We start from the raw sequence: 25,474 nt of genomic DNA, 5'->3' as shown, positions 1-25,474 counted from the left end.
GTCTACTGAGGCGGTTTGTAGACCCGGCGCTCTTCGAGCACCTGGTAAAAATTCTATCAGTGGAACCTAGCAATTTCACACTTAGGAGCGTGACTGACATGCATGAGACATGCTAGCCGCCATGTCTTAAAACCAGTCTTCTGATACATTCTCACAGTAGACTTTGAAAAGACTTTTGAAAGACTTTTAAAATACTTCAAATCTCACATCTAAAGACAATTTGTCACTGACTATAATATTAAGCAAAGACTGGGGAAATTGCAGGGTCACTGTTTGTTCTTGCTGTCTGCTCCATGCTACCTATCAGCCTGTTTGGTACTGGAGAAAGCACACCTATTGCTTGTTTACAAGGTCATCGAACTTCATATGAGCTTGAGAAAAAGACTGATACAAGAATAAGACTGCTCAGACTACCACCTTACACCAACGATCGAGATGAGGGGAGTGCAACTCGAGCACAATTGTCATGATAAGATAAGTTTGTCTGTCGCTTCAAAGGAATGGTGTGTTTCAGGATCGAGATCAGGAGCCGGTGGTGAAGCGGTTGACTTCAGACATCATAGAAATCAAAGACAACCACTTCAGTCAGCCTCTGGATAACAGTGACTCAAGCCGGGGAGCCATGAACTTCCCCGTTCCAGAGGTGCGTTACCTCATCAGGGAGATCTCTGTCATCTGGCATCTCTACGGTGGGAAGGACTTTGGGAACGCTACTTTCACTGCCTCTCCAGCATGGAGCCGGGGGTGAGTCATGGACAAACCATCAGTCGTGCACAAATAACTGACATATTTTTAGGGCTATGCTAAAAAAAAGGCATATAAAGTGTATTGAAATATCAATGGACTATATGAATGGAATGGTTTGATTTGTGCTTTTTTTTATGGACATTCTTGCAGTTCCACCCCCCATAGTTCCCCTTCTCAAACTCCAGTGAGGCAGGGCAGGGTTGCAGGACGAGCAGGGGGCGGGAAAGGAAGGAACCCTGACGTCCTGATGGAGATCCAGCTTAGCAAGGTATAGCTCTTATATAGTTGTATAGTCATAGTCATCCAGCAAGTAACCATATTCATACAGAGGCCATTTTGCTCTTAAAGATGCAATCCATAAGTTTTATGTCTTATAATTGTCTTTATGTCTTGTAAGTTGGTTAACATAAAAGTTATTCTTTCAAATAAGTTCTGGATTGTACGCTCAATGTGATGGGTTGTTGTTTCCTTTTCCAGGTACGGTTCCAACATGAGGTGTACCCTCAGACTCAGGCTGCTCCTGGGTCAGCAGCGGACCAGCCAGTGTCCCGACAGGTCTTCATTGTACAGGACCTGGAAATTCGAGACAGACTGGCCACCTCGCAGATGAACAAGTTCCTCTACCTGTATTCTAGCAAGGAAATGCCCCGCAAAGCCCACTCCAACATGGTGAGGAAAGCTACATTGGTCACTGCAACATATACTGATATACTGACGATTAACCACTGGCAACACCATTTTGGGAATGTCATTATAGGCAAAGATTTTCAAAAACGTTCCTGTTTTTTTTGTCTTTTGTCACAAATAGCAAGTAGATCTGCTATTTTTGCTATCATCATACTATGAAGTATATAGTGGTAAGTGGTTAAACAGGTGACAGAAACATTATCAAATTACATTATAGCAATTGAATTATTGGTTTAGTGATGTTAACTTGCACATACTGTATTATAAATGTTTAGATGTTTAAACATTTCTAATATGTGCAACTTCTTTTACGACTTTACCAAAATGACAATATTTGTCTTTGTTCCATAAAGGAATGTATGTTTTTGACTGTTGGGTAAATATATTCAAGTTTGTCTGTTTCAGTTCAGTTAACGTAGACAGACAAACAATGAAAACATTTGTGTTTACCATAATTTTGTTTTATCTTTCACTGTCATTAATTATCCTGGTCTGGTCCTAATACTTTGATAGGAATACTGGTGTCGGAGTGTATATGTTTGGCCAGTGAACTCTCTACCCCAGTCAAAGACATTTTACAGTAAATATATTCAAGGTTGTCTGTTTCAGTTCAGTTTACATCACAGACAGAAACAATGAGAAAATGTGTGTTTACCATAAATTTACTGTCATTAATTTAATAATTTGGGGCGAAAAGTGTTGACAGATGAATGTACAGCCTTACATATAGCATTAACACTGAGGATTTTACTGTGTAAACACAGATCTCTTCTGTGTGCTACAAAGTCAGAGTCATTGGTACATCTGTTACTCCTAGTTATATGACAGTAGACCTGTCAGAGGGTCCAACGTGTGTTGTGTGAAAGCCATTGCCTTATGCTGTGCTTTTCTGTCTGTTAGTTGACGGTGAGGGCGCTGCACATGTGTCCAGAGGCAGGACAAGCTCCCCAGGAGTGTTGTTTACGCGTTTCCCTGATGCCCGTTCGTCTCAATATTGATCAGGTACAAAGCTAGGAACAGTTCACCCCAAATACAAAACATAAACATATTTCCTCTTTCTCTGAGTGTTATCTATCCATGCAGATGGTTTTGATAAGATTTTCTAGATTTGGAGATGTCTGTCGTCAGCCCGATAGCAATGGAGCTCCATGGCATTTGTTTTAAATGTTTAAAAGTCAACCGTAATGTCTCTTTCCCAGACATCTTGATACAGTTACTCCTGATAATCCATAGACCTTTAAATGAACAGTTTTTGATTGAAAACTTAATTGAAAACTGTTTTCTATCTAAGTACACCCGCTAACTTTCTGTTTTTGTGGAAAATATGTTTTTCTTTTGTGTATTTCGGGTGAACTCCTCCTTTTTTAAATGATCAAATACAATCTTGAATAAGCAACATCCAGTAGATTTCTACATGACACACATAACCTTTTTGTTTGCAGGATGCATTGTTCTTCATGAAGGATTTCTTTGCCAGTCTCGCTGCAGAAGTTGAGTATTTCTCTCCACCCGAACAAGAAGGTAAAACTCCTTTTACAATGGCTTCTCAACTGTTCTGAACATTCAAACCCAAACCAACTCGGGTGAATTGAAGCCCGAGCCTGACCCAAGCCCAGTCATCACATACAATACTGAGGCTGGGACCGACCAAACCTGAAAAAAACTAAACATGTTGATTATTGCCAGAAAAGGCCATGGAATTTATGTATGCGGCGCCTCAAATCACATAGCAAATGAGAGTGAGAGAGAAAATAGTTGCTGACGTCTGTTTTAGGCAGATCGTTTGACCGTCACATAATCTTTGTCAGCGTGTGTTGCATCTACTGCAAGATACAGATTATTTGTGACAGACACTGACTGTGGGCAGCACACACGCAAAAAACATTCCCCGCCCCCTTCCACTCTCATTAAGTAGATAATGATATTATCCCTCTTTACTTCACCGTTTCAGTAATGCAACTAATGGTGCACACTTGGTAGTTCTATTTCCATATACACATACATTTACGTTTGAAATAGAACCCCACAACATTATTACCACATCAAAATAGCAAACCAAAAAGCTGGCAAATGTACATGGCTTTATATTTTTTGTTGTTGTGACTCATGAGATGCTTCTCATGTTGCTGGGCATTCCTAAGGTTATTCAGATTTGTCTGTCTGCTCAAAATGTTAACTCGGTGCTTAAACTTGTATTAGTATATTTTTTATAGTTTATTTTATTGTATTTATTTATTTGCACAGCCCGAGCCCTACTCAATCCCAATCAATGCGAATAAAGTGTCTCAGGCTGAGGCATGGAAAGAAAACAGTGTTTCAACTATTCTCATGTCGACATGTTTTGTCCACAGCTCTCTGCGTATCAATGAAGAAGCCAGCTGCCCCAGAGATCTCCTGCAGCTTCTCTAAGCACCCGGGCAGCAGCCAGGACCCTGCTCCCATCATCTCAGTGCCTGCTCAGAGACGCCTCAGCCACAACGGTCTCACCACGTCTGGACAGGAGGATTCTAACGAAACCGATGCTGCTGTTCCTTCCTTTACAGACCAGCCCATATTCTTTAGGTCTGTGTATCTTCTAGCTAATGGTGACCCAACCCTTTAAGACTATTGACAAACATTTTCAAAAACGGCGTATCTACAACTCTCGTTGCGTACTTGTAGATATTTTTTGTTTTCTTTCTATGCAACACCATTGTACACTGAATTATGAAATAGACCTTATTTGGTTATTAAGCTAGTGGGTGGCAGATCTTTGTGTGTGTGTGTGTGTGTGTGTGTGTGTGTGTGTGTGATGATTGTCTTGTTTTCCATTAGAGAGTTTCGGTTTACCTCTGAAGTTCCCATTCGCCTGGACTACCATGGGAAACATGTGTCAATGGAGCAGGTATGTGGTCTCTGAGGGTTGTTATAAAGTGGGCAAATACTTTATGTTTTGTTGTTTGTCTTGTGCTTGTGATGAATAATATTATGAATGTTTTTATTTCAGGGAACATTTGCAGGGATCATAATCGGGTTGACTCAGCTGAATTGTTCTGAACTGAAGCTACGACGGTTGTGCTATCGACAAGGGTATGTTTGAATGTGTCAAACATTGTATTACACTTCTTTCCTTTTGTTTAATGCACAGCGGTAAAGTTCCTGCACACCACCACGGAGTCTAGGGATTCAAATCCACCGTGGTTTATCCGCTATAGCTTCTATAGGAACACAATTGGCCCGTGTTCGGGTTAGGGATATTTGTCTTTCTATTCAAATAATTGTTTTTTCCTTTCAGACTATTGGGTGTAGATAAACTCTTCTCCTATGCAATAAACGAGTGGTTAAATGACATAAAGAAGAACCAGCTGCCTGGACTGTTGGGTGGAGTGGGACCCATTCACTCTCTGGTACAGTTGGGTGAGTAGAAACTGTTCTAAAGAAGAACCTTCTACAAATAGACAGGCAGGGTACTGAATTTCTGTGAGGTCACACAGATGTATACTTCATTTCTCATTTGATGATGTTGGCATCCTACTGTAATCGTGTTGGAAAAATGTGTTATCCTGATAAGTAAACCTTGTTCTTCAAATTGGAACCATTTCATTCTTCTGCTCTCTGTTGTATTTAGTTCAGGGATTCAGGGACTTGGTTTGGCTCCCAATAGAGCAGTACCGGAAGGACGGTCGGATAGTTCGTGGGTTTCAGCGTGGCACCGCCTCTTTTGGGACTTCTACTGCAATGGCTGCTCTGGAGCTCACTAACCGTATGGTGCGGACTGTCCAGGTGAATTGTCCATTTCCATTACAACTATACATCAGTTAAAGTTTTAGAGATGGGAAACTAACTAACTAAATAAGACATCAGTAACTCCACCCCATGAGGAATCAAACAATTACACAACTTCTGTCTTCCATAGGCAGCAGCTGAGACGGCGTACGACATGGTATCTCCGGTGCCTGACGAGAGAGAGACAAAGAGGATAAAACGCTTCTCTCATTACGGTTTGGCTCATCAGCCTGTGGACCTGAGAGAAGGAGTGGCCAAAGCATACACTGTTGTAAAAGAGGTAAAACTACTGAAACTGATCTGAGTTGCCCGCATCACCTCCATCAGTATCTTGTCTGTGTCTCCCTTTCTGTAGCCAAGCCAAGACTGAGGCTCGGTGGTGGTTTGGTAATGTGTTAACTGCGGCTCGGCCGCATAACAATTGCATAACAATTCCATAACAATTCACTCACCTCAACTCCTTCATGGAAAGGCTAGCCTTTTCCTAGTGATGTAAGCTAAACACGTTGCCTCTTGCCATAGAATAAAGCACTTTTGAAGCCTAATTGAGGTATGGACACGTGTAGTGGACGTGTCCGCCCACCATTACTTTTGCATGCCCACCCAAAATAGCAATCCTGGCGCCACTTCTGATTTGGAGAACAAAAATCAACAACCATTTATTTTGTATCTGCTTTACAACAGCCAACTTTATGGCACTCTCTCGCTACTGCTGCACTAGCATCTTTGTGTGTAGGCAGGTATTTTAGAAAGAAATAGGGAGTGATTGATGATAGTTAACTACTGCTCTGCTGTGCGCAACTCCTTTCAGTCCCCAGTCTGAAATTGTCAGTCTGATGAAGTTTGAGTCTGAAGTTGGAGCGACCCAGATAATTTCCCCTCTTTGCAATCAGTCGCTCACAGGAATAATTACAACATGGACATGGGTACTGGACAAACTAGTGCGACTGAAAAATTAGTTTCAGAATCAACTTTTCATTCACGAGCGAGGGACATACGGTAGGCTGTTTTTCCAAATAAGAAGAGCATGTTAAAGCACAAAACTCACTTCATAACATTCAAAACTCACTTTATAACACATTTCTCTTTCTTGCGTAACTTAAAGTTGGACCTCTTTTTCCACTCTGTTGCTGCCCCACACACACACACACACACACACAATTTTGTTCAGTGAAACATTTTATAGTTATAGCAGCCACTGAGACACATGAAAGAAGTTAGGAGAAAAAGGTGAGCGTGTGCGCATGCACAACTGGTCTGGCCTGCATGTAGTCGCATTTTACACAATCCGGCTTGTGATCTAAAATGATGTGTTTGACACCCCTGACTTAAGCCCCATACTTTGTTGCACAACGATATCACACAGCAAAAAGAGACAATCTACATATAAGCTTGCTTGTATATAGACCATTTTCACTATTATTGAAAAACATTTTTGCTTATAATTCTCAAGATTGGGACACCAGGTTACACTACGATGCTACTGAGCCGTAGCCATTGTCTGTTAATGGCATTTTATGTTGCGTTACAGGGAATCACAGACACTGCATTGACCATCTATGACACAGCAACCCGAGAGCACGAGCAGCGTGGCATGACTGGGGCAGTGGGCGGGGTTCTGCGACAGCTGCCGCCGGCGGTGGTCAAGCCACTCATCATGGCCACTGAAGCCACCTCCAACGTGTTGGGCGGGATGAGGAACCAGATTCACCCCGATGCACGCCAGGAGGAGTCTCAGAAATGGAAACAAGGGGAAGAGTGATTATTGACCATATTCACAGAGTGGCCATTTTGCTTTTACCTCACACTCGGGATGGGGTCAGTTGGACAGTAAGTACACTGCAGCACTGTAACTGGAAAGGGGATGATGGAGAATTGTCTACCCGTGAATTTGGGCCGAATGCCCATACAACGCTCAGCCCTTCCTACAGTACATAAAGTCTGATCAGACCTGATCTGTCAGTCTTGGTGTAAATAAAGTCATATTCATCTCATAGGACTTGTGGCAATTTGAGCTAATGTGATTCAGCTTATTAGGTTACAGTACCAGTTTCCCTGTTTCCCTCACAGTGCCTTCATGGTCATTAGCATTATGTTTAATCAAAGGGACTTAATGGGAAATTGATGCCGCTCAAGGCCACCTTTTCTCCAGCTTTATGTGGATTACTTTTTGTTTAAAGATTGGGTCGATGTTAAAGCAAAATAACTGAGGAAAACTAGAGAGGTTCATGTGCTCAGTTGAGTGCATATTGTTTCTCCGCCAGGCCGGGTGTCCAGTCTGTGATGTCAGACAGCTACAATGTATCTATGACGTATGACTCCATATTTGGGCCTGGTTATGGCCAAATCCAACTTCCATTAAAATAATGTTAAATATTTCAAAAAATATAAAAATAGTGTGGGGACAAAATGCATGGAGGTACGTACTTCCATGGCCTACTGCAAGTACACATGAAATTTGCCACTGATCGATCCAGTGGTTAGCGAGATTAGCCCCAGTAAACACACAGACGAGGGGTATAAACATAATCTCCCCCTTTGCCTTTGGGCTGGCTGAGATAAGGATGCTCTTCAGTTTCTTCCTTTTGATATACAGCAGCTCTGTGTACAACTCATCTGTGATCAGTCACCCAGCATCCTCTTATCCTATTTGGTGTCAATAAACACTAATATATCTTAGGTGTTATGTCCCTTAATTTATATTGTAACATGTATTTAGGCCTTGTTTCTTACTTGTTACTGTGTCACACTTCATGTAGTCTCGCGAGCCAGACAGTTACCTCCCACAATTTTCAAATGCTTCTGTCATAGTCTGGAGCATGGAAGTGCTGAAAATGATTGGTGTGTTAAAGATATTTTAAAATATATTTTCGTGAACGGAAATTACAGCTTCTTTTCTCAGCTTTTGGGAGATGTAGTTCTAGACTATATAGCATTCGGAGATTGTGGAATAGTAGTGTGGCCACGCCAGACCACAGGGACCCTCATATAGGATTTGTGTTGTTAAAATGTTTTTTTATCTTTTTTTTCCTTTTTTTTGTTTTTCAAAAGCAATACAGGTTTTATAGACAGAATAAAATGATTTCATAAAAACTGTAGTCGTACTGCAAATCAACCCCTGATCACCAACCCACCCCATCAATCCCACATCAGCTCATTACAACAAAAAAACATCTAAAAAATGAGTGAATAGATCAATGAATAAAAACAACCTTTGTATGAGGTAATGATGTTAGTAATACAACAACGAAGTAGCAGGTCAACCACATAAAGCTGTGTAACTTTCACGTCTACCCTGGAATTGAACCTGGGACCACACAAGCGCAGAAATTGTTACTGTTGGTATAATGAAGCACATGTTTGGGAATCGCAAGGCAAGATATTTTGATTTAAGTTTCATGTAGTGGAAGAGCAGAGAGAACACCTCCAACCACTGCACTTATCTTGTATTACCAAAACTAAAATTGTCTCACCCAAAAAAGTTATGGATTGCAATTTTAAGCCCCATTTTATACTAATACTTCAATCTTTAAAGCCAGCAACAATAGCCGATCTACAAACTCACAACGCATTTTTTTAAATATATTACTTTTTATTTTATCTTATTAATCTTCTCCTATAATGACATGCCCAAAATAGGGACGGCAGGTTGAAAGTTGCTAATGGGTGCCTGGCTACATAATAATGATTTGTCGTTAAGCGTTGAAGTGAAGTACAGTACACCAGACAATAGCGTCAGGCATTTGAAAGTAGGCAAGAAGTGATCCCCCCAGTCCCTATAGAACTTTTTATCTGACCCACAAGACTGAGTGACACATTTGTAATTTTAGATGGGACATGTCTCTGAGCCATTGAGGGTGTTGATATAGCGTAGTCTGCTCCCATCTGCATAAGATCTCCCATTGTGCCAGAGGGAGGCAGAGGACAGAACTTGCTTGCCTGTCAGTAATCCCTCAATGATGCTGAATAGCACTATGAGTGGGCTAGGTTCTATGACAGTCTAGAGCAGTGACTATGAACCTTTTTTAATTTCATACCCCCCCCCCCCCATTTGATAGGAATTTTATGTCTGGGATCCAAGTCTACACACTGTACACCCTCTGTATTAGTTTGATTTTAATGTACAGATATGTTAGGGTCCATTTGGTTCATAACTATCAGTCATCTAGCTGGGGGTCTCTGGAAACCCCAAGGACCCCTGGTGGTCCCTGGACCACATGTTGAGAAGCACTGGTCTAGACTGGAGTCTGTATTTTCCAAAACGTTTCAAGACTGGACACAGCCAGAACATACAGTATATCAGTAAGGCATTGAGGCTTATGCATTTGTCAGAGACATTTAGAGAAATAAACCGGGATATATTTTTGGATAACTTAACATTTCTAACCGCTAGGCCAAGAGGAAATCCCCGCTTGGCCAGGGTACCGGTATATGTATATTTGCTCATGAGCATCATGGCGTACCTCCAACCACAGCAGATGTATTCATTAAAATAAGTTCCAATTACTGATTTAAACTAGTGCATTTCATCCCTGGAATAAAATTATTAATCAGCACTTTCAAGTGACATGATGTTTCACAATGTTATTGTTGGCTGTAATCATTGTTGCAGGCTAATGCACACTTTTCATGAAGGCTGCTGGGATTGTTCTATACAAAACGTTTACCTTTGCTTAAGACCTTAGCCAAAGTCTTAATGTGCTCGTAGGGTTTTTATAAGTGTATGTTTGATATTTGGTGTGATTCATTGTAATCCACAGGCTTTCAATTTGCTTATTTCCTTGTTTATGTGGAAATTAAGAATATTCTTTCTTGTACATAAGTGTACAGAAGATTTTTGGGGAATTTGTATTGAAAGCATGAAATTATCTTAAAGGGAAATAAAAAGTGTTAAGTCCACCTTACCTGGAATTGTCAACATTCTTTTTACCCTTGGCTTTCTATAATATGCCAGGTTGCTAAACTTGTATGCTATTCTATAGAATACATGCAATTTGTTTATGTAGCAAACCACTTGTCTAATTTACAATATGACAAATTGGATATGTTATTATTTGACAAATATTGGGCCATTTGTCAGTTTTCTGTGCTGAAAACAGCTCATTAGGCCTACCCCTTTTTTTCTGACTTGAACCTGATTTTGGAAATTGTTGGTAAAAGAAAGACCTTTAACTGTAGATTTTTCCCCCACATACTGTAGTTTGAAACAAGCTGACTTAACATTGATATGATCAACAGCAGTAGATTCCAGTAAGTTACAGTTGGTGGAAAAGCTGTGGTTGCTGAATGTGGACTATGGCACCTGCACCTGGATCCTCAACTTCCTGTCTCAGGCAACAGAGAGTCCGAGTGGACAGGCAAACATCGAGAACCATCTCAGTGAGCACAGGATCGCCCCAGGGCTGTGTCTTGAGCCCCCTGTTGTTCACTCTGTTGGGGTTTCATCTGGCGGACGACCTGATCTCCACCGCCAACACCATGGTCATCATTAAGAATGCCCAGCAGAGGCTACACCCCTTCCGGAGGCTCAAAAAGGCAGGCACCATTGAGTCCATCCTAACCTACGGTTTCACTTCCTGGTTTGGCAGCTGCGAGGCACAAGAGAAACATCCGAGTGGTGAAGACAGCTCTGAGGTGCCTCTGTTCCCTCCTTGTTGGAGCTATACAGGACGCTGTGCCCTGCCCAAAGAGCCACCAGCATCATAAGGGACCTCCATCACCCTTCCCATGGCCTGTTTGCCCTCCTACCCACGGGGAAGAGGTACAGGATCAATGGCATTAATGCCAGAATGAGCAGGATGCAGAACAGCTTCTTCCCGAGTGCAGTGAGGACTGTAGAACCAACTGACCTAAACAGATTGGATACTGTAGGCCTACTTGACTGGACATGATGTACTGTAATTATGTTTTTGAAATGCACAACAGCACTTTACTAAACTCCCCGTAACTTTTTTTTTAAGGATTTGTGTGCGTGTGTGTGTGTGTGTGTGTGTGTGTGTGTGTGTGTGTGTGTGTGAGAGAGAGAGTTTTGGTCTTTTTTATGTTTGTTTAGAATAGATGGTTGATGTTTCATGTTGCACTGCAAGTGGCTGAGGGGCATTTCATATTCTTCATGTAATCTATGTAAGAACATAGGGAAATTGACAAAGTGATTCTGAAGTGGTGCTGGAGTGCCAAAAAAACTGCCGAACTACAAGCTCACGTCACACTGAGCTTGTAGATCTGATCAACATGATTTGGTTAAACCTTAGAAGAAGTTCGCCTTGTAAAGCTTTTATTTTGAAAACTTAAAACCGGATTTTATTGCTGTACAGTCGTTTATCGTTAACCTCGCGTCACCAGTCTTTCCACCAGTTTATCGTTGACCGTTACCATAGAAACTAGTGTTGTTATTTTATTGTTGAAATCGAGTTCTCATGTTTCAAATCTAGCTACAATCATAACTTTTAAGTGAATAATGGATTTAACAGTTAATCTGAAAACACTCGCCTTTGAATGTGGACTTGAGAAACATGAGAAAGAATTTCTACATCTCCGTGCACGCTCGGCAAGCCTGACAGTTTGTGGGTGCGCGCACGGTGTTTTTTTATGCAAACTTGTTCACTCATTGAAGTAAGTAAGTCACTCATCTCACGGGCCATTGCAGGCAGCTATTTTTGTCAAGTAACCATGGCAAGTAACTCATTTCTAATGTTGGAAGAAGTAGTCCTGCTCAGATTATTTATTTTAAGTATCGCCAGATTCCCCACACAAAGGATGTAGGCCTATAATTACTTTGTTAGAAGTAGGCTATAAGTCCTGCATTAAAATGTTTACTTGAGTTAAAGTACAAAAGTATTGAGTATCAAAATATACTTACAGTCAGTATCAAACATAATAGTAGATACTCATTAAGCAGAATGGTCCATTTCCCAATTAGGCAATTTACGGAATGTAATTACTAATTAGGCTAGTAGTTTGTGTTAATGTTGCAGCTAGTAAATGTCGGTCTGATTTGAAATAGCCTTCTGTTTGCTGCCTGCTGTGTACCTAACCTGTAATAATTAATTATAATTTATAATAATACATTAGAAGTATAAATTTTGTACAATCAATCAATCTGTCAGTCAATCAAAGTTGATTTATATAGCACATTTCATACATCATAGTCTTAATTACTTTCCACCAAAGTCACTCGTGTCATTGCAGATATTTTTAACAATGTCAACCCATTGTTAACTCCATGTGCATACATTTAGGGGGAACATTCAAAGGCATATTGCAAAAGGTAATTCACTGACATCAGAAGAAGGAAGTGGTCTGTCCATGGGTATATTAGGAATGGGACACATTGGGAAGCAACTCACCCTGATGCTGCTTGAAAGGACTGGGATAAAACCCTCACACATCCAGATCTCCACTAGAAGACCTGAAACATCAGGTAGACCTTATTTCTGGTCGAACCATTCTGTATACAGAACTACAGACCTTTTCAGAGTTTATCGTTTGTTATTGTCTTTGTGTTATCATTTCAGCACAATTTGCACAGAAGGGAATTGAATGTTACTTTGACAACCGCAGGCTGGCAGCATGGGCAGATGTTCTATTCCTATGTTGTCTGCCGTCTCACATCCCTAAAATATGTGCAGAACTGGCCTCTCACATGTCCAAGCACTGCCTTGTGTACAGTTACATCTCTGCCATTCCCGTTAAAAGGTATCAGACATAATCACCCGCACATACAAAGTAAAATCTACAGTTTTCATTTAAAAGGGGTGTAAGTGATATGTTTTTGATAAACAACACACACACAATGTTGTGTTGTGTTGTGTTGTTATATTCTGACAATAATCATTGCTATAGAGTGTTTGTTCAATGGTCTCCCCAGCTCTTTAGTAAACAGAAAATATTTTTTTAATATAGTTTATTTATTATTCCAGTTCAAAGTTTGTCTGCTCATATTTTTGGTCATCACGTTACAGTATAAATTTAACAAAATTAACCTTTATGGGTCCATTTGGTTACATTTGTACAGTCTCTGAGTCACAAATGGACAAACACTGCAGATTATACTGTGTATGCATGCTATTGAATCATTTCTATGCTCTCTTCTCTTCCTCTGTTTCAGATTAGCACAGCTTCTTGGACACAATTTCATCCTCAAACCACGATATGAATTTGTTGCTTCTGACTGTGCAGAGTTGTGGCTGACCCAATGTCATTTGCCCATGGCTTTGAATGACCCTATGTTGTTAGAAGCATCCTGTCCTCATGCAATGAGTGGTATGTTGTTTTCTATGATTGCATCTCAACATCACTCACAATGCTGTCTTTAGAGGAAGGTCTTAGTATTTCTATTTGTCATTTCATTAAATGTAGGATAATGAGCCAGAGGGGCTATACCATTCAACACTGAATTCACATATGTTTCAATGACAGAGCTGTAGACTTGAAATTTAAACTTCAAATCTGAATTTGAGACTTGACATGGACTCCTTTACTGTGATACTATATTTACTTGCGACTTGATTTCTGTAAGACCCGACTTGAGACTTGAAAGCAAAAAAAAAGTTTGACCAAATTTGACTAGGTAAAACCGCAGATAAATAATTTATTCTAACAATGCAACTTGAAATGTATCACTTTCACAACACACTAATAACTAAGTAAGCCCTGCCTTGCACATTTCTGCCCTTCTGTTTCTGTTTTTACCTTGGTAAGTGGTTGGGCACTTGTAGTTTCAAATTTGAATTAAGCCTCAACAATCAAGAATTCTGAATGGACTAAAAAGAGCGCTGAATACACACACACACACACACACACACACACACACACACACACACACACACACACACACACACACACACACCACTGAGCCAAGGAACAACAAATACAGTATTTTAATTCACATAACACTGGTAACAGTTTAACAAGCCTGATATTTTAATTCCATTTAGGTGACCTTTCTCTGGGTGTGGAATGGGTGTGTGGGGTATTGTATGCCCTCCTGAATATATGTACATCTGTTAATCTGGGATCCACTGAGGCTCTCCTTCTGATCAATAACCTCTTTCTACTAAAAGGACCACATACTGAGGAATTCCTTGCACAGAGTTTTGTCAATTCATCTTGTGCACTGTCTTTAGCCTCAGCTGAGTAAGTACAGAGGATTAAAGCAAGATTAAAAATGTATTTTTTTCATTGACTTTTTATCAAGTGTTTGAATTTTAAATTGTACTGCTTTATTGTTAGATTGTACAGAGCAGAAACTAGCTCAAGCTCATTCAAGGCTAGATAAATTAATCATTGCTTACTGATGTTCTCATTACAAAAGTATATCATTTTCTTCTCTTCATTTTATAGGCTTTCAAGGCTTTCAAGGCCTTTCCCCTGGATTAATTTGGCTGACGCCCAGACAAAGGAGACCCCACTGACACTCTTTGTATCAAGAAGAAAATGTATACAGGACAGTTTCTCTGCAGCGTACAAATCACTAAAGTGATTGATGTAGGAAACTCCTATTACATATGCAACGCTCGGGATTCGGACCCTGGTATCCCGCTCAGGAAGGGACACTAAAGCCAAACCTCTTATCCACAATGGGAATCCCCCTTGGCTAGTGGAGATATTATGCTTTTGGTCATCAGGCAGAGGCTCTGAGCCACTCTGCTGCGCTGCGCTATGCTACACATTAAAGCAGGGGTCTTCAACAGGGGGTCCGGGACCCCTAGGGGGTCCTCAGAGTTACTACACGGGGTCCGCCAAATCTTTGTGTGACATGATTTTTTTTTTTACATTAACCACTTGAACCCTAACATCCCTTTTCTGAGGAGAACTTGAGCCAAAAATAGCAGATCTACAAGCTCACAACACCTCACATTGTGAGCTTGTAGATCGGCTATTTTTGGCAAAGACTATAGGTGTAGAGGGGAAAAAGAGCTGACCAAGTTAAACAAAAAAAGTTTAATCTGAAACACAATTTTATACAATATAGAGGGGGTCCCTGCTCCATCTCTCTCTCAACTAGGGGGTCCTTGGCCTGAAAACGTTAAAGACCCCTGCATTAAAGTATATAGTATCTTATACAATATTATACCATTTAAGATAATGGGTTTTATTTTAAATCAATTTAAAAGAACAGGTACTTGGCTGCTAAGTGGTTATTTGAATATATGTTTCAATGGAAAATATGCATACATTGGGAGAACTTAAGTCAACACTCAAACAGCGCCACCTCGAGGCCGTGGGGCTATACTGACAGGGTCCCTCAAAATTGCCATGGTATACAAATCTAACCTCGTTTAATAACAACAAAACAACATTGACCGTCGTGATACATGTCTGCTGTGGTTTAAACACGGCTGTCTCAATTTAGTTCGATGTACAAAGGGCACATTTATGGCTGAAATGCCCTACCACCACCACCGAGTCATTATCCAGCTGCACAGATTCGTGGAATTTCGTCAGCGTTCGAGAAAGAACGGAAGTGTGAGCATCGGGTTAGAGTGTTTTCTTTTTCCTGCAAAGCAGCAGCAGCAGCGGACTCAGGCAGGGAACAGGCACGTCGCATGATTGCAGTCATTTTAGACTTCCTATAATCTAGTACCTATACACACACATCACACGCCGTCTCGTCTATCAACGTTATTACATGTGGTGAGTTGGTCGCCAACTTGTTGTGGTAGTTTTGTTTCCACTGTTGTCAAGCTATGGTAGCTAAAACGACAGCTTCCTCCCGACGGTGAAGCTTATGGACATCCTGAGTACTGAGTAGTGTAGTGAAGTGTAGCCTACTGAACTACCAGTGGCAGTGCTCATGTGTGACACAAGTCATTTACAGTTTGTCGAGTCAATCAGGAAGACTGCGATGTAGTGCTGGGATGGACTTGGGCTTTTAGAGGTAGAGAGTCTGTCCGTCATCTCTCTCTGTCATCTGTCTGCCTGTCTGTCATTCATATCTGTCTGTCACCTATCGCTCTCCCTCCCTCTCTCTCTCGTGGAGAAGGGCGGGGATTCATGTGCTTCTCGCTTAGAGACAGGGCTGTTATCTTGTCTTCTTCGTAGCGATGGAGAGGTTAGAAGAAGCCACATCATCTGAGCTGCAGTCCAGGTTGTCATCCCTCTCGGTTTCCTCTTTTCCCGGAATTACATCCACGTACGGCGAGGACAGGCTGCTAGACAGGTAACCTGTTGCTGCTGCTTCAAGAACCCAACCTGAGATGTTATTTGGAACAAAAAATATTAGTTCTTGTTTTTTTCTTTTTCTTTTTCTTTTTTTTAAGCATACTGTGTAATATAATAGACTTGGATCGAGACTATTATAGATGTATTTGATCGACTTTTGATCGTCTGACTTGCTTTCGTATCTATGATAGTCTTGGTCTCTACCCCCCTAATAGTCACTGAACATCCGCGCGCGAAGCCCGTACTTCTCCGTGCATGTACAAAAACAAACATATAAAGTGCTGACCCTGTGGCCATGGATGTTAACTTGACATTAGGAACCTGTGTGCACTGTATTAGTCCGTATTTTTAATAGATATGTGTTTTAATTCCGTCTGTGCCTGAACGCCATTTTATTTCCTCGTTTACATCCTGTTTACATCCAGGGTAATACCGGCTTTCACCTGATGCGCCCCGCCACTATCACCCATTGAGGAATACAGGGAACTTCCGACAGAATCCGACACAGACGTGATTAAAACACATCTATTGAATAATACGGACTAAAATACAGTCCACACAGGTTCCGAATCTCGAGTTAACGTCCGTGGCCACAGGGTCATTACTTTGTATGTTTTGTTTGTACATGTACGGAGAAGTACGGGCTTTGCGCACGGATGTCCAGTGACTATTAGGAGGGTAGAGACCAAGATGACTATCATACATACGAAAGTATAAGTCAGACTCGATAAAATGGATACATTACAAGAAGAGTGGACACTAAGGAAAAGTGGGCACCTCGATGTAAAATGTGATATTTTGTGTAAGATGTTAAAAAATAAAATATTTGAAAAATTGTCTTTAGTAATGTAAAGTACACATGATTTGAACATACACAGTACATCATTACTTAAATTTACCCTTCAACTTCCTGTTTATGTCCAAAATTATTGGATTTACACGTTTTGTATCAATTTGCAGCAATTGTAGAAATATTTGACCTTAAATGTCAAATGTTCAATCATGTTCTAATCATGTGTACTTTACATTACTTAAGACCGTTTATATATATATATATATATATATATATATATATATATATATATATATATATATATATATATATAATAATATATATATATATATATATATAATAATATTATTATTATTTTAACATTTTGGACCAAATAGCCAATTTTACATCGAGGTGCCCACTCTTCCTTAGTGCCCACTCTTCTTGTTACCGATAAAATACATCTATGATAGTCATGATCCAAGGCTAGTGGAGTAACTGCTGTGCGCATTAGATGGTAGCACTTATCTTATTTGTTTATTTCTATCTATTGTCTTTGTTACAGACTCCAGAATACAGACCTTTCACAAAGTTTTAGCAGTTCCGTCAGCCAGCCCAATATGGACCATGAAACTAAAGACACTACGGATTCTAAACAACACGTCGAGGGGGTGGGTACAGCTGTTTATGTGTGTCAGGTGATGAGCAGCGCATTAGAGTTTGTAACCACTTGAATCCCAGCATGCCTATTCCGGGGGGAACATGAGCCAAAAATAGCTGATCCACAAGCTCACAACGCGATACGTTGTGAGCTTGTGGATCAGCTATTTTTGGTGAAGAGATTTGGACAAAAGCGGTCTAAGTACAGTTGGACAGAATGTCTGTGTGTTCATGTGTGTTTTCAGGGTAATCAGGAGACGCCTGCTGAGCAGGCCCTAGAGGGAGAGACAGAGGGGAACAGCACTGCTGGGAACTGCCAGCTCTCTGATGAGATGAAAGGTGAGAATCTACGGGGTATTACACCCAATTATATTCTCACATCTACGGTGTGGATTCAGATGTTTAGAAACATTAATCATGATGAATAGAGGAGGTAGAGTAATCTACCCAACACTTTTTTGATTAATTGAATATTTGAGAAGCGAACAAATCAACTTGAAAAACGTTTTTTTCACGCTGGGCAAAACCTCGCCAGATGAGTGTCCAAACGGACGTTCTGGAATTTGGCGGAAGTACCGCCCAAGGAAATTACGTTGAGGCTTGACAAGGCTTGAGGCTTTACATTTTCCGTGAATGAAACGAGTGTTGTGATTGGTCAAAAAGATGGTTTCCGGGCGAAGCACATACGACGGAAGTCCTGCCCTATAGACACACTCTGCATTAGGTTGAGACCAGGCTCGATTTTTTTGATAATCAATTAAATCTCTTAGTCTGATTAATCACTTAAGCCCTATTTCAGTGGTTGCAATGCAACACATGAGCTTGCTATTTAATTTTTTTTTATTAAAATGTCTTCTTTTTTATAATCAATTAAATACATAAGTTTGATTTACTGTAGTAACCCTAGTGTGTATTCAGATGTTTCAATCATTAATTACGATGAATAAATTAGAGTAGAGCTTTGTCCTCCACAGAAGTAGAATTGTGGTCTTCGGCTTTACACGTTACGACAATAACATCAATTAATAGATAAAACAGTTAAAGGTATTGTAGGGAACATTAAGCCTAAATTCAAAAAATATATATATATATATATATATATATATATATTTTGATTTTTTTCCCCTCTATCAGCCACTATATAATGATGCTGGGGTGTTTTCCTGCATTGAAACACAGTCCTCCTTCTGAAATCCGTATTTTCCCTAATGTTTATGTGTTATATGTTTATGTCCGGTACGTAAATTAACGCACGCATGTGCGCGTCCGTGCGCGTCCGTGTCCGTATGAACGTTTTACTTTCGGTTTTAAATCGTTTTTGAGGCACAGAATTTACTTTTAAGATAGCGTGTGGGTAGAATGTAGTTGTTTAACTTCATTTATGTGGTCAATTTATCATGAAAGAGCGTATTTAAAAATAAAAATTCAGAGAACCAGCGAGCGGACATTTCCGCATATTGTATCCCAATAAAGCAACCTGTTTGGGGCAGGATCCCTTCAAAAGTACCCTAGCTCTATGGAAGTCCCTCCTCCGTCACCCCCTGGTGGTCGGGGAAAATAACTGCTGGAGTGGCGGTGTTTGTTTAGTTCTGAACTCCCTACAACCCCTTTAACAATCACATTTGCAGTTGAGCCATGTAGTAGAGTGGAATTTGAACTTCATTAAGGAAAGGAAGGCATGAAAGAATCTTTTGTGGCTCTAGGAGCTCCATAGCGCCTGGATTTGTTGAGGCGCTGTGGAGTCTGAGACACTTCCCACTATAAGATATAAGTTTATTACATGAGTTCATGGGAGACGTACATTAAACACCCAGGTCGGTGGTCAGGTAGGGAGCAGACACTGTTGCCAGATTTTGTGAGAGAAATAAGCAGCCAGGTCTATGAAAACAAGCCCAAAATAAGTGACTATGAGCACTAAACCTATATACATTGGCTATTTTAAAATCACCGATCGTTGTGAGCTTGTAGATCTGCTGTTTTCAAAACAAAACATTTTGAATATTTTCTTAAACATTTTAACAACACAAGTCTGGTACGGGGGTCCCTGCCACAAAATATTTTCAGATGGGGGTGTCTGTGGACAAATGCATATACATTTTGGGGTCGTTGACACGAAAATGTGAACCACTGGTTTAAAGAACATTTTGGAAGCAAGCCCAAAAAAACGCAACCTGCTACCAATATTTACAAGCGACTTTACAGAAAAACAAGCCCAAAGCCACTGCCATAATAAGCAGTACATGGCAACATTGGGAGCAGAGCAGAGCTATATACAAAGATAAGGGGGGGAGTGCTTGTGTCATAGGACCATGTTGTACTGAAATCAATAAATTCCAGGCCTGTGCCATGGCGTCTTGAGTTGACCCTATGATATTCAGATGGTCAAAACATATCATAAGGCCAAATGTGAACAACACAACAAAATAAAGAATAATTCTGCTATAATTCTCCCACAGCCTCCCTGAGGGAAGTACAGTATATGAATTTAATTAAAAAGTGGACGGTATCAAAATGCAATATCAGTCATTTTGATGATACTTGCTTAAAGGTACTATAAGTGATATTTTTGGGTTAAAACAAAAAGTGTTGGGGCGCATACCACATATAGGATCTAATGCAGCCTGACAGCTACAAATGTTTTATTAAAAAAGGTTAAAGCTCTATATTCTGATAGTACTAATTGTATAGGGTGTATGTTCATTAACAGGGGTCTTCCCGTCTCTCCGCTATCAGCTTCAATTCTATACTATTCCAGTTCCAATTTTGTCTGCTCGTTTCTTTGTGTCACCACTTTCACTTGTTTAATCTGGATCCTGTGCAAGTTCTCTCTCCTGATTTGATAAAATTGGTATCCTGACCTGAAAATGCAATTTCTGTTTACTAAAGAGTAGACAGGGAGACTCCCGTTACTGAACAAACACTCTATAGTCTATATCAATGAGGGCCATCAGAATATAGAGCTATTTAATACTTATTTTAACAAAATAATATCACTTAAACTACCTGTTTTAAAGCACCGTATAAGTATATAAAAGTTTTATTGTGCTCTTCATTTCAACTCCAGGCCAAATGCCACCATTAAAGCCTCCATCAACATGGACATCTGAAGCAATAAAGGAACTGAAGGCCAAGCTTCGACTGGAGAAGGACAGCGTGGTGACGATATACAGAGGGGACATCATGACAGTGCACGTTCCTACCGTCCCTGAGGGCAAACAAGTTTGCTGGGAGTTTGCTACAGATGGTTATGACATCGGCTTCGGCGTATATTTTGACTGGACTCCTGTCACCAGCAGGTCTATCACAGTCCACATCAGCGAATCGAGCGATGACGAAGATGAGGATGACCTTGAAGGTCAGTGCGTGCCCTAAAAAAATGGTATAGGGCTTAAGTGGTTAACACTTGATTCTGGTAAATTGTGTAGATATGTGTCTGCCTGGGATATTTGATAGTTTTCTTGAATTTGTGGTACGTGCTTTGTGCTGCAGGACCCATCAGTAGCGGAGATGTTGAGAAAGGCTCCAAAACAGTGTCCAACTCCAACCTCGGTGAAATCTTGCCCGTCTACCGCCAAGACAGCCACTTGTCTGTGCACGGCGGCAGTCATGAATTCCCAGGTGAAGGCACTTACCTCCTGAAGTTTGATAACTCTTACTCACTTTGGAGAAATAAAACACTGTACTACAGAGTATATTATAGTGCCTGAATCCTATTCCCTGTTGTCTGTGAATGTATGATACACAAGAACTATTATTCCAAGAACTATGAACTATTTTTTGATTCCACACATGGTAAAAGAGATAGAATATTATGTAATGGTTAGCAATAGGCACATCTATTTTTTACCACTATCAGCTTGTATCGCCCCAGGGGCCACATGTTAAATTTATACGGTCAGAGCATTTTGAACGCAACAAAACGTCCCTCAGTGTCTTACTGATAGATATTTTCTGAAGCATTTCATATACTGTATGTGCCATGTATCCATGTATGTACTGTGCAGTTAGATGTGAATTATATATTGTCATAAGCCATAACATTTTTATTTTATTATTTTATGGAAGCAGAGATCAGGGAACCCCTGACATGTGCTTTGTATGGGTCAGATGCACTGTTCTAAAGTCCTGAGTGTTCATCTAACTTACAGAATTAAATTAACCCTCAGGATTTGACTGTGTACTTAATCAGAAGTGCTAATGAAATGGGATTGTTTTTGTTTCCTGTATGTTCCCCTTTTTTATGATTCTTAAGTTCATTTTGTTCTTGTTATTTGTATTTATGCAACCACATTCTGGCTGATTGTTTTCTAAAGTCTTTGTGAAATCTGACCATGTTTGTTAACACATTGGCCCTCATTTATCAACGCAGCGTATAAACCGGCGCATATCTTTCCATATATTCGGCCGTACACCAACGTCGAAGTCACATTTATCAACGAATCCTACACAGCCGATCCGAGCGGACATTTGGTCCCAGCCTTGATAAATCTCACGTCTGAAAACGAGCGTCATTTAAATAACACGCCCTTAAATATTCACAAAACGCCCGACTTCACGACATGAAGAACCAGAATACGACTCAAAAAAAGCATGTTTCCCCCGCTCGCCCCGCCTCGCCACACATGCACACACGCCTCTCTCTTTCTCTCTCTCGCTCTCTCTCACACACACGCACGCACGCACGCACGCACGATTGATTCCAGCCTACGGTAGGATGAAGCCCACGTCAGGATATATTGATAAATGCCGAATTGTGTGGTGATCTCGGCGTACGCTCATTATTCGGACTGCACCGCGTTGATAAATGAGGGCCTCTGAGTGCCAGATGTTTAAAAAAAAAGATGTAATGTCATTTGCTGTTTTTAACCATTTTTGGTTTTAAAAACATTTGGTAAATCCGTTCCATAGTTGCAGCCAGTTGAAAATAGTAAAAAATACATAGTAAAAAAAAAGTACACAGGAGCCGAGATACAGGCTTTTGAAGTCATAAGTTAATCAGGAAGTGGATAGGAGTCTGAATCTTCGAAAAATGATATCTCCTGGTGCTGTGAAGGGGGACAAAAAAAGAAAATGAAAAAAAAAACAACGGTTATAACCATTTTTGGCACTCCTCGTTTGGATTATGAAAAACGGCTATAACCGTTTTTTGCACTCAATGTGTTAATAATTTGACAAATAGTGTGCACAGCAAGGCTAATGTTTTATCTATGTATTTTCATTGTGGACATTGTTAAGACACAAGATAAAAGTCTGTAAGGACGTTGAATGTGTTGGAGGAAGTTTTACAGGTTGTCCAGAATGGTTCACAACCTGTCTTTTATGACACAAATAAAAGCCATCCCTTATCACGTGAAGCTGGTATTATGTAATATAGATTCAATATTTACATTTGACTTGCCCCCGCATAGCGTGTTGGTTTTGAGCGAGGGATCTGATCTCAACCACAATTCAGCCACAGGATGTCTTTCAGATTATTTCCTTGAAATGTTATTTATCCACAAATGTAAATGAAAGTCACTGCATTTGTATATCCCCTTTGTATTGGACATATTTTTGTAATGTCTAGTCCTAATTATATCCAATCATCCTTGTTGGTCTGATTTACAAAATCAACGCTTTTACCTCATTAACTCACTTGTGGTGTGCATGTTTCCAAAGATTTCTTGCTGATTTCCAAGTTTTTTGCTGCTAATGTTGTGTACAATATAAACAACTGATTCAATGCTTCCCCTGTCTGCTGTACTGTATTGTTTAAATATGTTACATATTTGTCCTGATTTTTTTTCCATAATAAAGAGGAAAATATTGTGTAGTTTTCTGAGAGTTACTTATGGTATTTGTGTTTTTTTAATGCTGAATCTGAAGGATAAATTATGTGGATACAGTTATACTTCTCCGTTTATGGATGGAAAAAACATATCTTTAAAGATTACTTCAGTCTGAATGTGAATGTATATGAAGACACTGTATCCAGATGTATACTTCTCAGCTCTGTGCATAATGGGTTATTTGAAAGGTGTTAAATAATCATGTTTGGTTAAATCACCGCCCCTTTGTTAAATAATGATTTTTGGTTAAATCACCCCTCTTCTTAAGTTAAAGCTCTATATTCTGGATTTCTGATTGCATTTGAGCTAAAAAGCATTATTTTACACTTTGGCTGTTCAAAAATAGCAGAAATACAAGCTCATATCGCAGCACTGTACTAGCTTGTAGATCTGCTATTTTTGAAAAATCGTGAAAATGTGTGCAAATCTTTGAATATATATTGTTTAAAGCGAACATTTTTAACTCTAATCTTTGCTTCTGGGGGTCCCTGGAACAAAACATTTTGAGATGGGGGTCGGCGGCCAAATACATATCATTTTGGGGGTCCTTGACATGAAAAAGTTTGAAAACCACTTAGGAACATACATTTTTTCAGAATACTGTTGGGATTTAGAAGACATTAGTATGGCTGTGTAAAATCTAAGCATACTGTAAGAATACATCCCAAATCACCTTCACAAAACAAAATTAACTAATACAAGTCTAAGGAGTTAATAATCAATAGAGTCACACTTACAGACAATGCTTGCCTGGCACACCAACATAAATGGCAGCAAGGACTTGCTCTGGTTTTGGCTGAATAGACTGGGATCTAGCTCTCTGTAGTAATGTGTGTTTGTGGTGGATTGCAGTGGATCCTGCTTCCTGGGATGTTGTGTCATGGACTGTACCATTACACAGGGACACTAGGGGGTGCCAAACACTACAACAATATATCATCATAATAATAATATTGAGAACCAATGCTCTAACCATTTCAGTGAGCCCAGGACCCTAAACCTGGAGAAATCAAGAAGGGTTTTATTTGTCATTATACAAGTACAAACTTGTATACTGTAAGTTATCTGCCTATGTTTTAACAACACAGTGTAACAATGTTGTTTTCTTTTGACGACAAAGTATAGACAGTGCTATGCACTATATTTTAAGATGACTTATTTGTCCTTGTAGACCGACAATTGAGTAGAGAAGGACAGAGGAAAGCAAAGGGCAGAGCAGAGACCAGCCATGTGGCTCAAGTTTCTTATCAAACCGGTGACCTTTTGACTACACTGTAAGTTCGGGGTGTTTGGGACAAGCAACTTGCTGATTACCTTAATTCAATTAGGAACAGTACACTTTTATAATATGTGTATCAGTGATAGACTATGACCTTCTCACCTGGTTTCCATTGAAAAAAGTGAACAGACATATAAACGTATTTGTTAGATGAAAGTTCAAAGTTTTGAGAAATGTCTGTGTTCTGCCCATCAGACAATTGCATCCCTTGGTGTGTTAGTCACCCCCTACCTACACTAATGCTGTGTGATGGTTATGGTACAGCTCTTTATATTGTTGTAGTGTTTGGCACCCCCTAGTGTCCCTGTGTAATGGTACAGTCCATGACCCAACATCCAAGGAAGCAGGATCCACTGCGATCCACCACAAACAAACATTACTACAGAGTGCTAGATCCCAGCCAAAACCAGAGCATTTAAAGCCCTTGCTGCCATTTCTGTTGGTGTGCCAGGCAAGCATTGTCTGTAAGTGTGACTCTATTGATTATTAACTCCTTAGATCTGTATTAGTTCATTTTGTTGTGTGAAGGTGATTTGGGATGTATTCTTATGCTTAGATTTTACACAGCCATAT

General features: G+C 40.1%; 3 protein-coding genes across 6 annotated transcripts in view; all 3 read left to right on the top strand.

The window, feature by feature from the left end:
- The window catches only part of atg2b (autophagy related 2B), a 28,828-nt gene extending 18,725 nt beyond the window's left edge, over window positions 1-10,103 (top strand). For both annotated transcript variants that reach the window (XM_084044028.1, XM_084044029.1), the window contains exons 32-43: window positions 515-744; window positions 898-1,015; window positions 1,225-1,416; window positions 2,335-2,436; window positions 2,877-2,955; window positions 3,786-3,996; window positions 4,249-4,318; window positions 4,421-4,503; window positions 4,709-4,830; window positions 5,042-5,196; window positions 5,330-5,479; window positions 6,731-10,103. In XM_084044028.1, coding sequence (XP_083900154.1) covers window positions 515-744; window positions 898-1,015; window positions 1,225-1,416; window positions 2,335-2,436; window positions 2,877-2,955; window positions 3,786-3,996; window positions 4,249-4,318; window positions 4,421-4,503; window positions 4,709-4,830; window positions 5,042-5,196; window positions 5,330-5,479; window positions 6,731-6,961 — 1,743 coding nt within the window. In that variant the 3' untranslated portion in view covers window positions 6,962-10,103. The remainder of the gene's footprint in view (window positions 1-514; window positions 745-897; window positions 1,016-1,224; window positions 1,417-2,334; window positions 2,437-2,876; window positions 2,956-3,785; window positions 3,997-4,248; window positions 4,319-4,420; window positions 4,504-4,708; window positions 4,831-5,041; window positions 5,197-5,329; window positions 5,480-6,730) is intronic.
- A 2,315-nt stretch (window positions 10,104-12,418) lies between these two features.
- On the top strand, window positions 12,419-15,013 carry noxred1 (NADP-dependent oxidoreductase domain containing 1). 2 transcript variants are annotated; one of them, XM_084044471.1, is made up of 5 exons: window positions 12,419-12,619; window positions 12,714-12,894; window positions 13,307-13,461; window positions 14,136-14,334; window positions 14,560-15,013. In XM_084044471.1, the coding sequence occupies exons 1-5, from the start codon at window positions 12,505-12,507 to the stop codon at window positions 14,678-14,680; spliced, it is 771 nt and encodes a 256-aa protein (XP_083900597.1). In that variant the 5' UTR covers window positions 12,419-12,504; the 3' UTR covers window positions 14,681-15,013. The 2 variants fall into 2 exon arrangements, with proteins under 2 accessions (XP_083900597.1, XP_083900596.1); XM_084044470.1 differs by having other exon boundaries at window positions 14,542-15,013.
- Window positions 15,014-15,490: 477 nt separating this feature from the next.
- tmed8 (transmembrane p24 trafficking protein 8) lies at window positions 15,491-23,621 on the top strand. 2 transcript variants are annotated; one of them, XM_084044878.1, is made up of 6 exons: window positions 15,491-15,834; window positions 16,184-16,360; window positions 17,700-17,805; window positions 18,040-18,133; window positions 20,859-21,149; window positions 21,284-23,621. In XM_084044878.1, the coding sequence occupies exons 2-6, from the start codon at window positions 16,245-16,247 to the stop codon at window positions 21,499-21,501; spliced, it is 825 nt and encodes a 274-aa protein (XP_083901004.1). In that variant the 5' UTR covers window positions 15,491-15,834; window positions 16,184-16,244; the 3' UTR covers window positions 21,502-23,621. The 2 variants fall into 2 exon arrangements, with proteins under 2 accessions (XP_083901004.1, XP_083901003.1); XM_084044877.1 differs by having other exon boundaries at window positions 15,493-15,834; window positions 16,243-16,360.
- Window positions 23,622-25,474: the final 1,853 nt, after the last annotated feature.

This window comes from Gymnoscopelus microlampas, assembly GCF_963454915.1.
Source record: "Gymnoscopelus microlampas genome assembly, chromosome: 20".
NCBI classification, from domain to species: Eukaryota; Metazoa; Chordata; class Actinopteri; order Myctophiformes; family Myctophidae; genus Gymnoscopelus; species Gymnoscopelus microlampas.
The sequence above is the reverse complement of the archived record's forward strand: the minus strand, read 5'-3'. Positions and strand labels throughout refer to the sequence as shown.

Excerpts from the sequence above, each read along its gene's own strand:
- noxred1 (XM_084044470.1), top strand. The coding sequence starts at position 12,505 with ATGGGTATATTAGGAATGGGACACATTGGGAAGCAACTCACCCTGATG. Across the intron at positions 12,895-13,306 it reads TCTGCCATTCCCGTTAAAAG|ATTAGCACAGCTTCTTGGAC; the intron begins GTATCAGACATA and ends CCTCTGTTTCAG. Across the intron at positions 14,335-14,541 it reads CTGTCTTTAGCCTCAGCTGA|GCTTTCAAGGCTTTCAAGGC; the intron begins GTAAGTACAGAG and ends TTCATTTTATAG.
- tmed8 (XM_084044878.1), top strand. The coding sequence starts at position 16,245 with ATGGAGAGGTTAGAAGAAGCCACATCATCTGAGCTGCAGTCCAGGTTG. Across the intron at positions 17,806-18,039 it reads CTAAACAACACGTCGAGGGG|GGTAATCAGGAGACGCCTGC; the intron begins GTGGGTACAGCT and ends GTGTGTTTTCAG. Across the intron at positions 18,134-20,858 it reads GCTCTCTGATGAGATGAAAG|GCCAAATGCCACCATTAAAG; the intron begins GTGAGAATCTAC and ends TTTCAACTCCAG.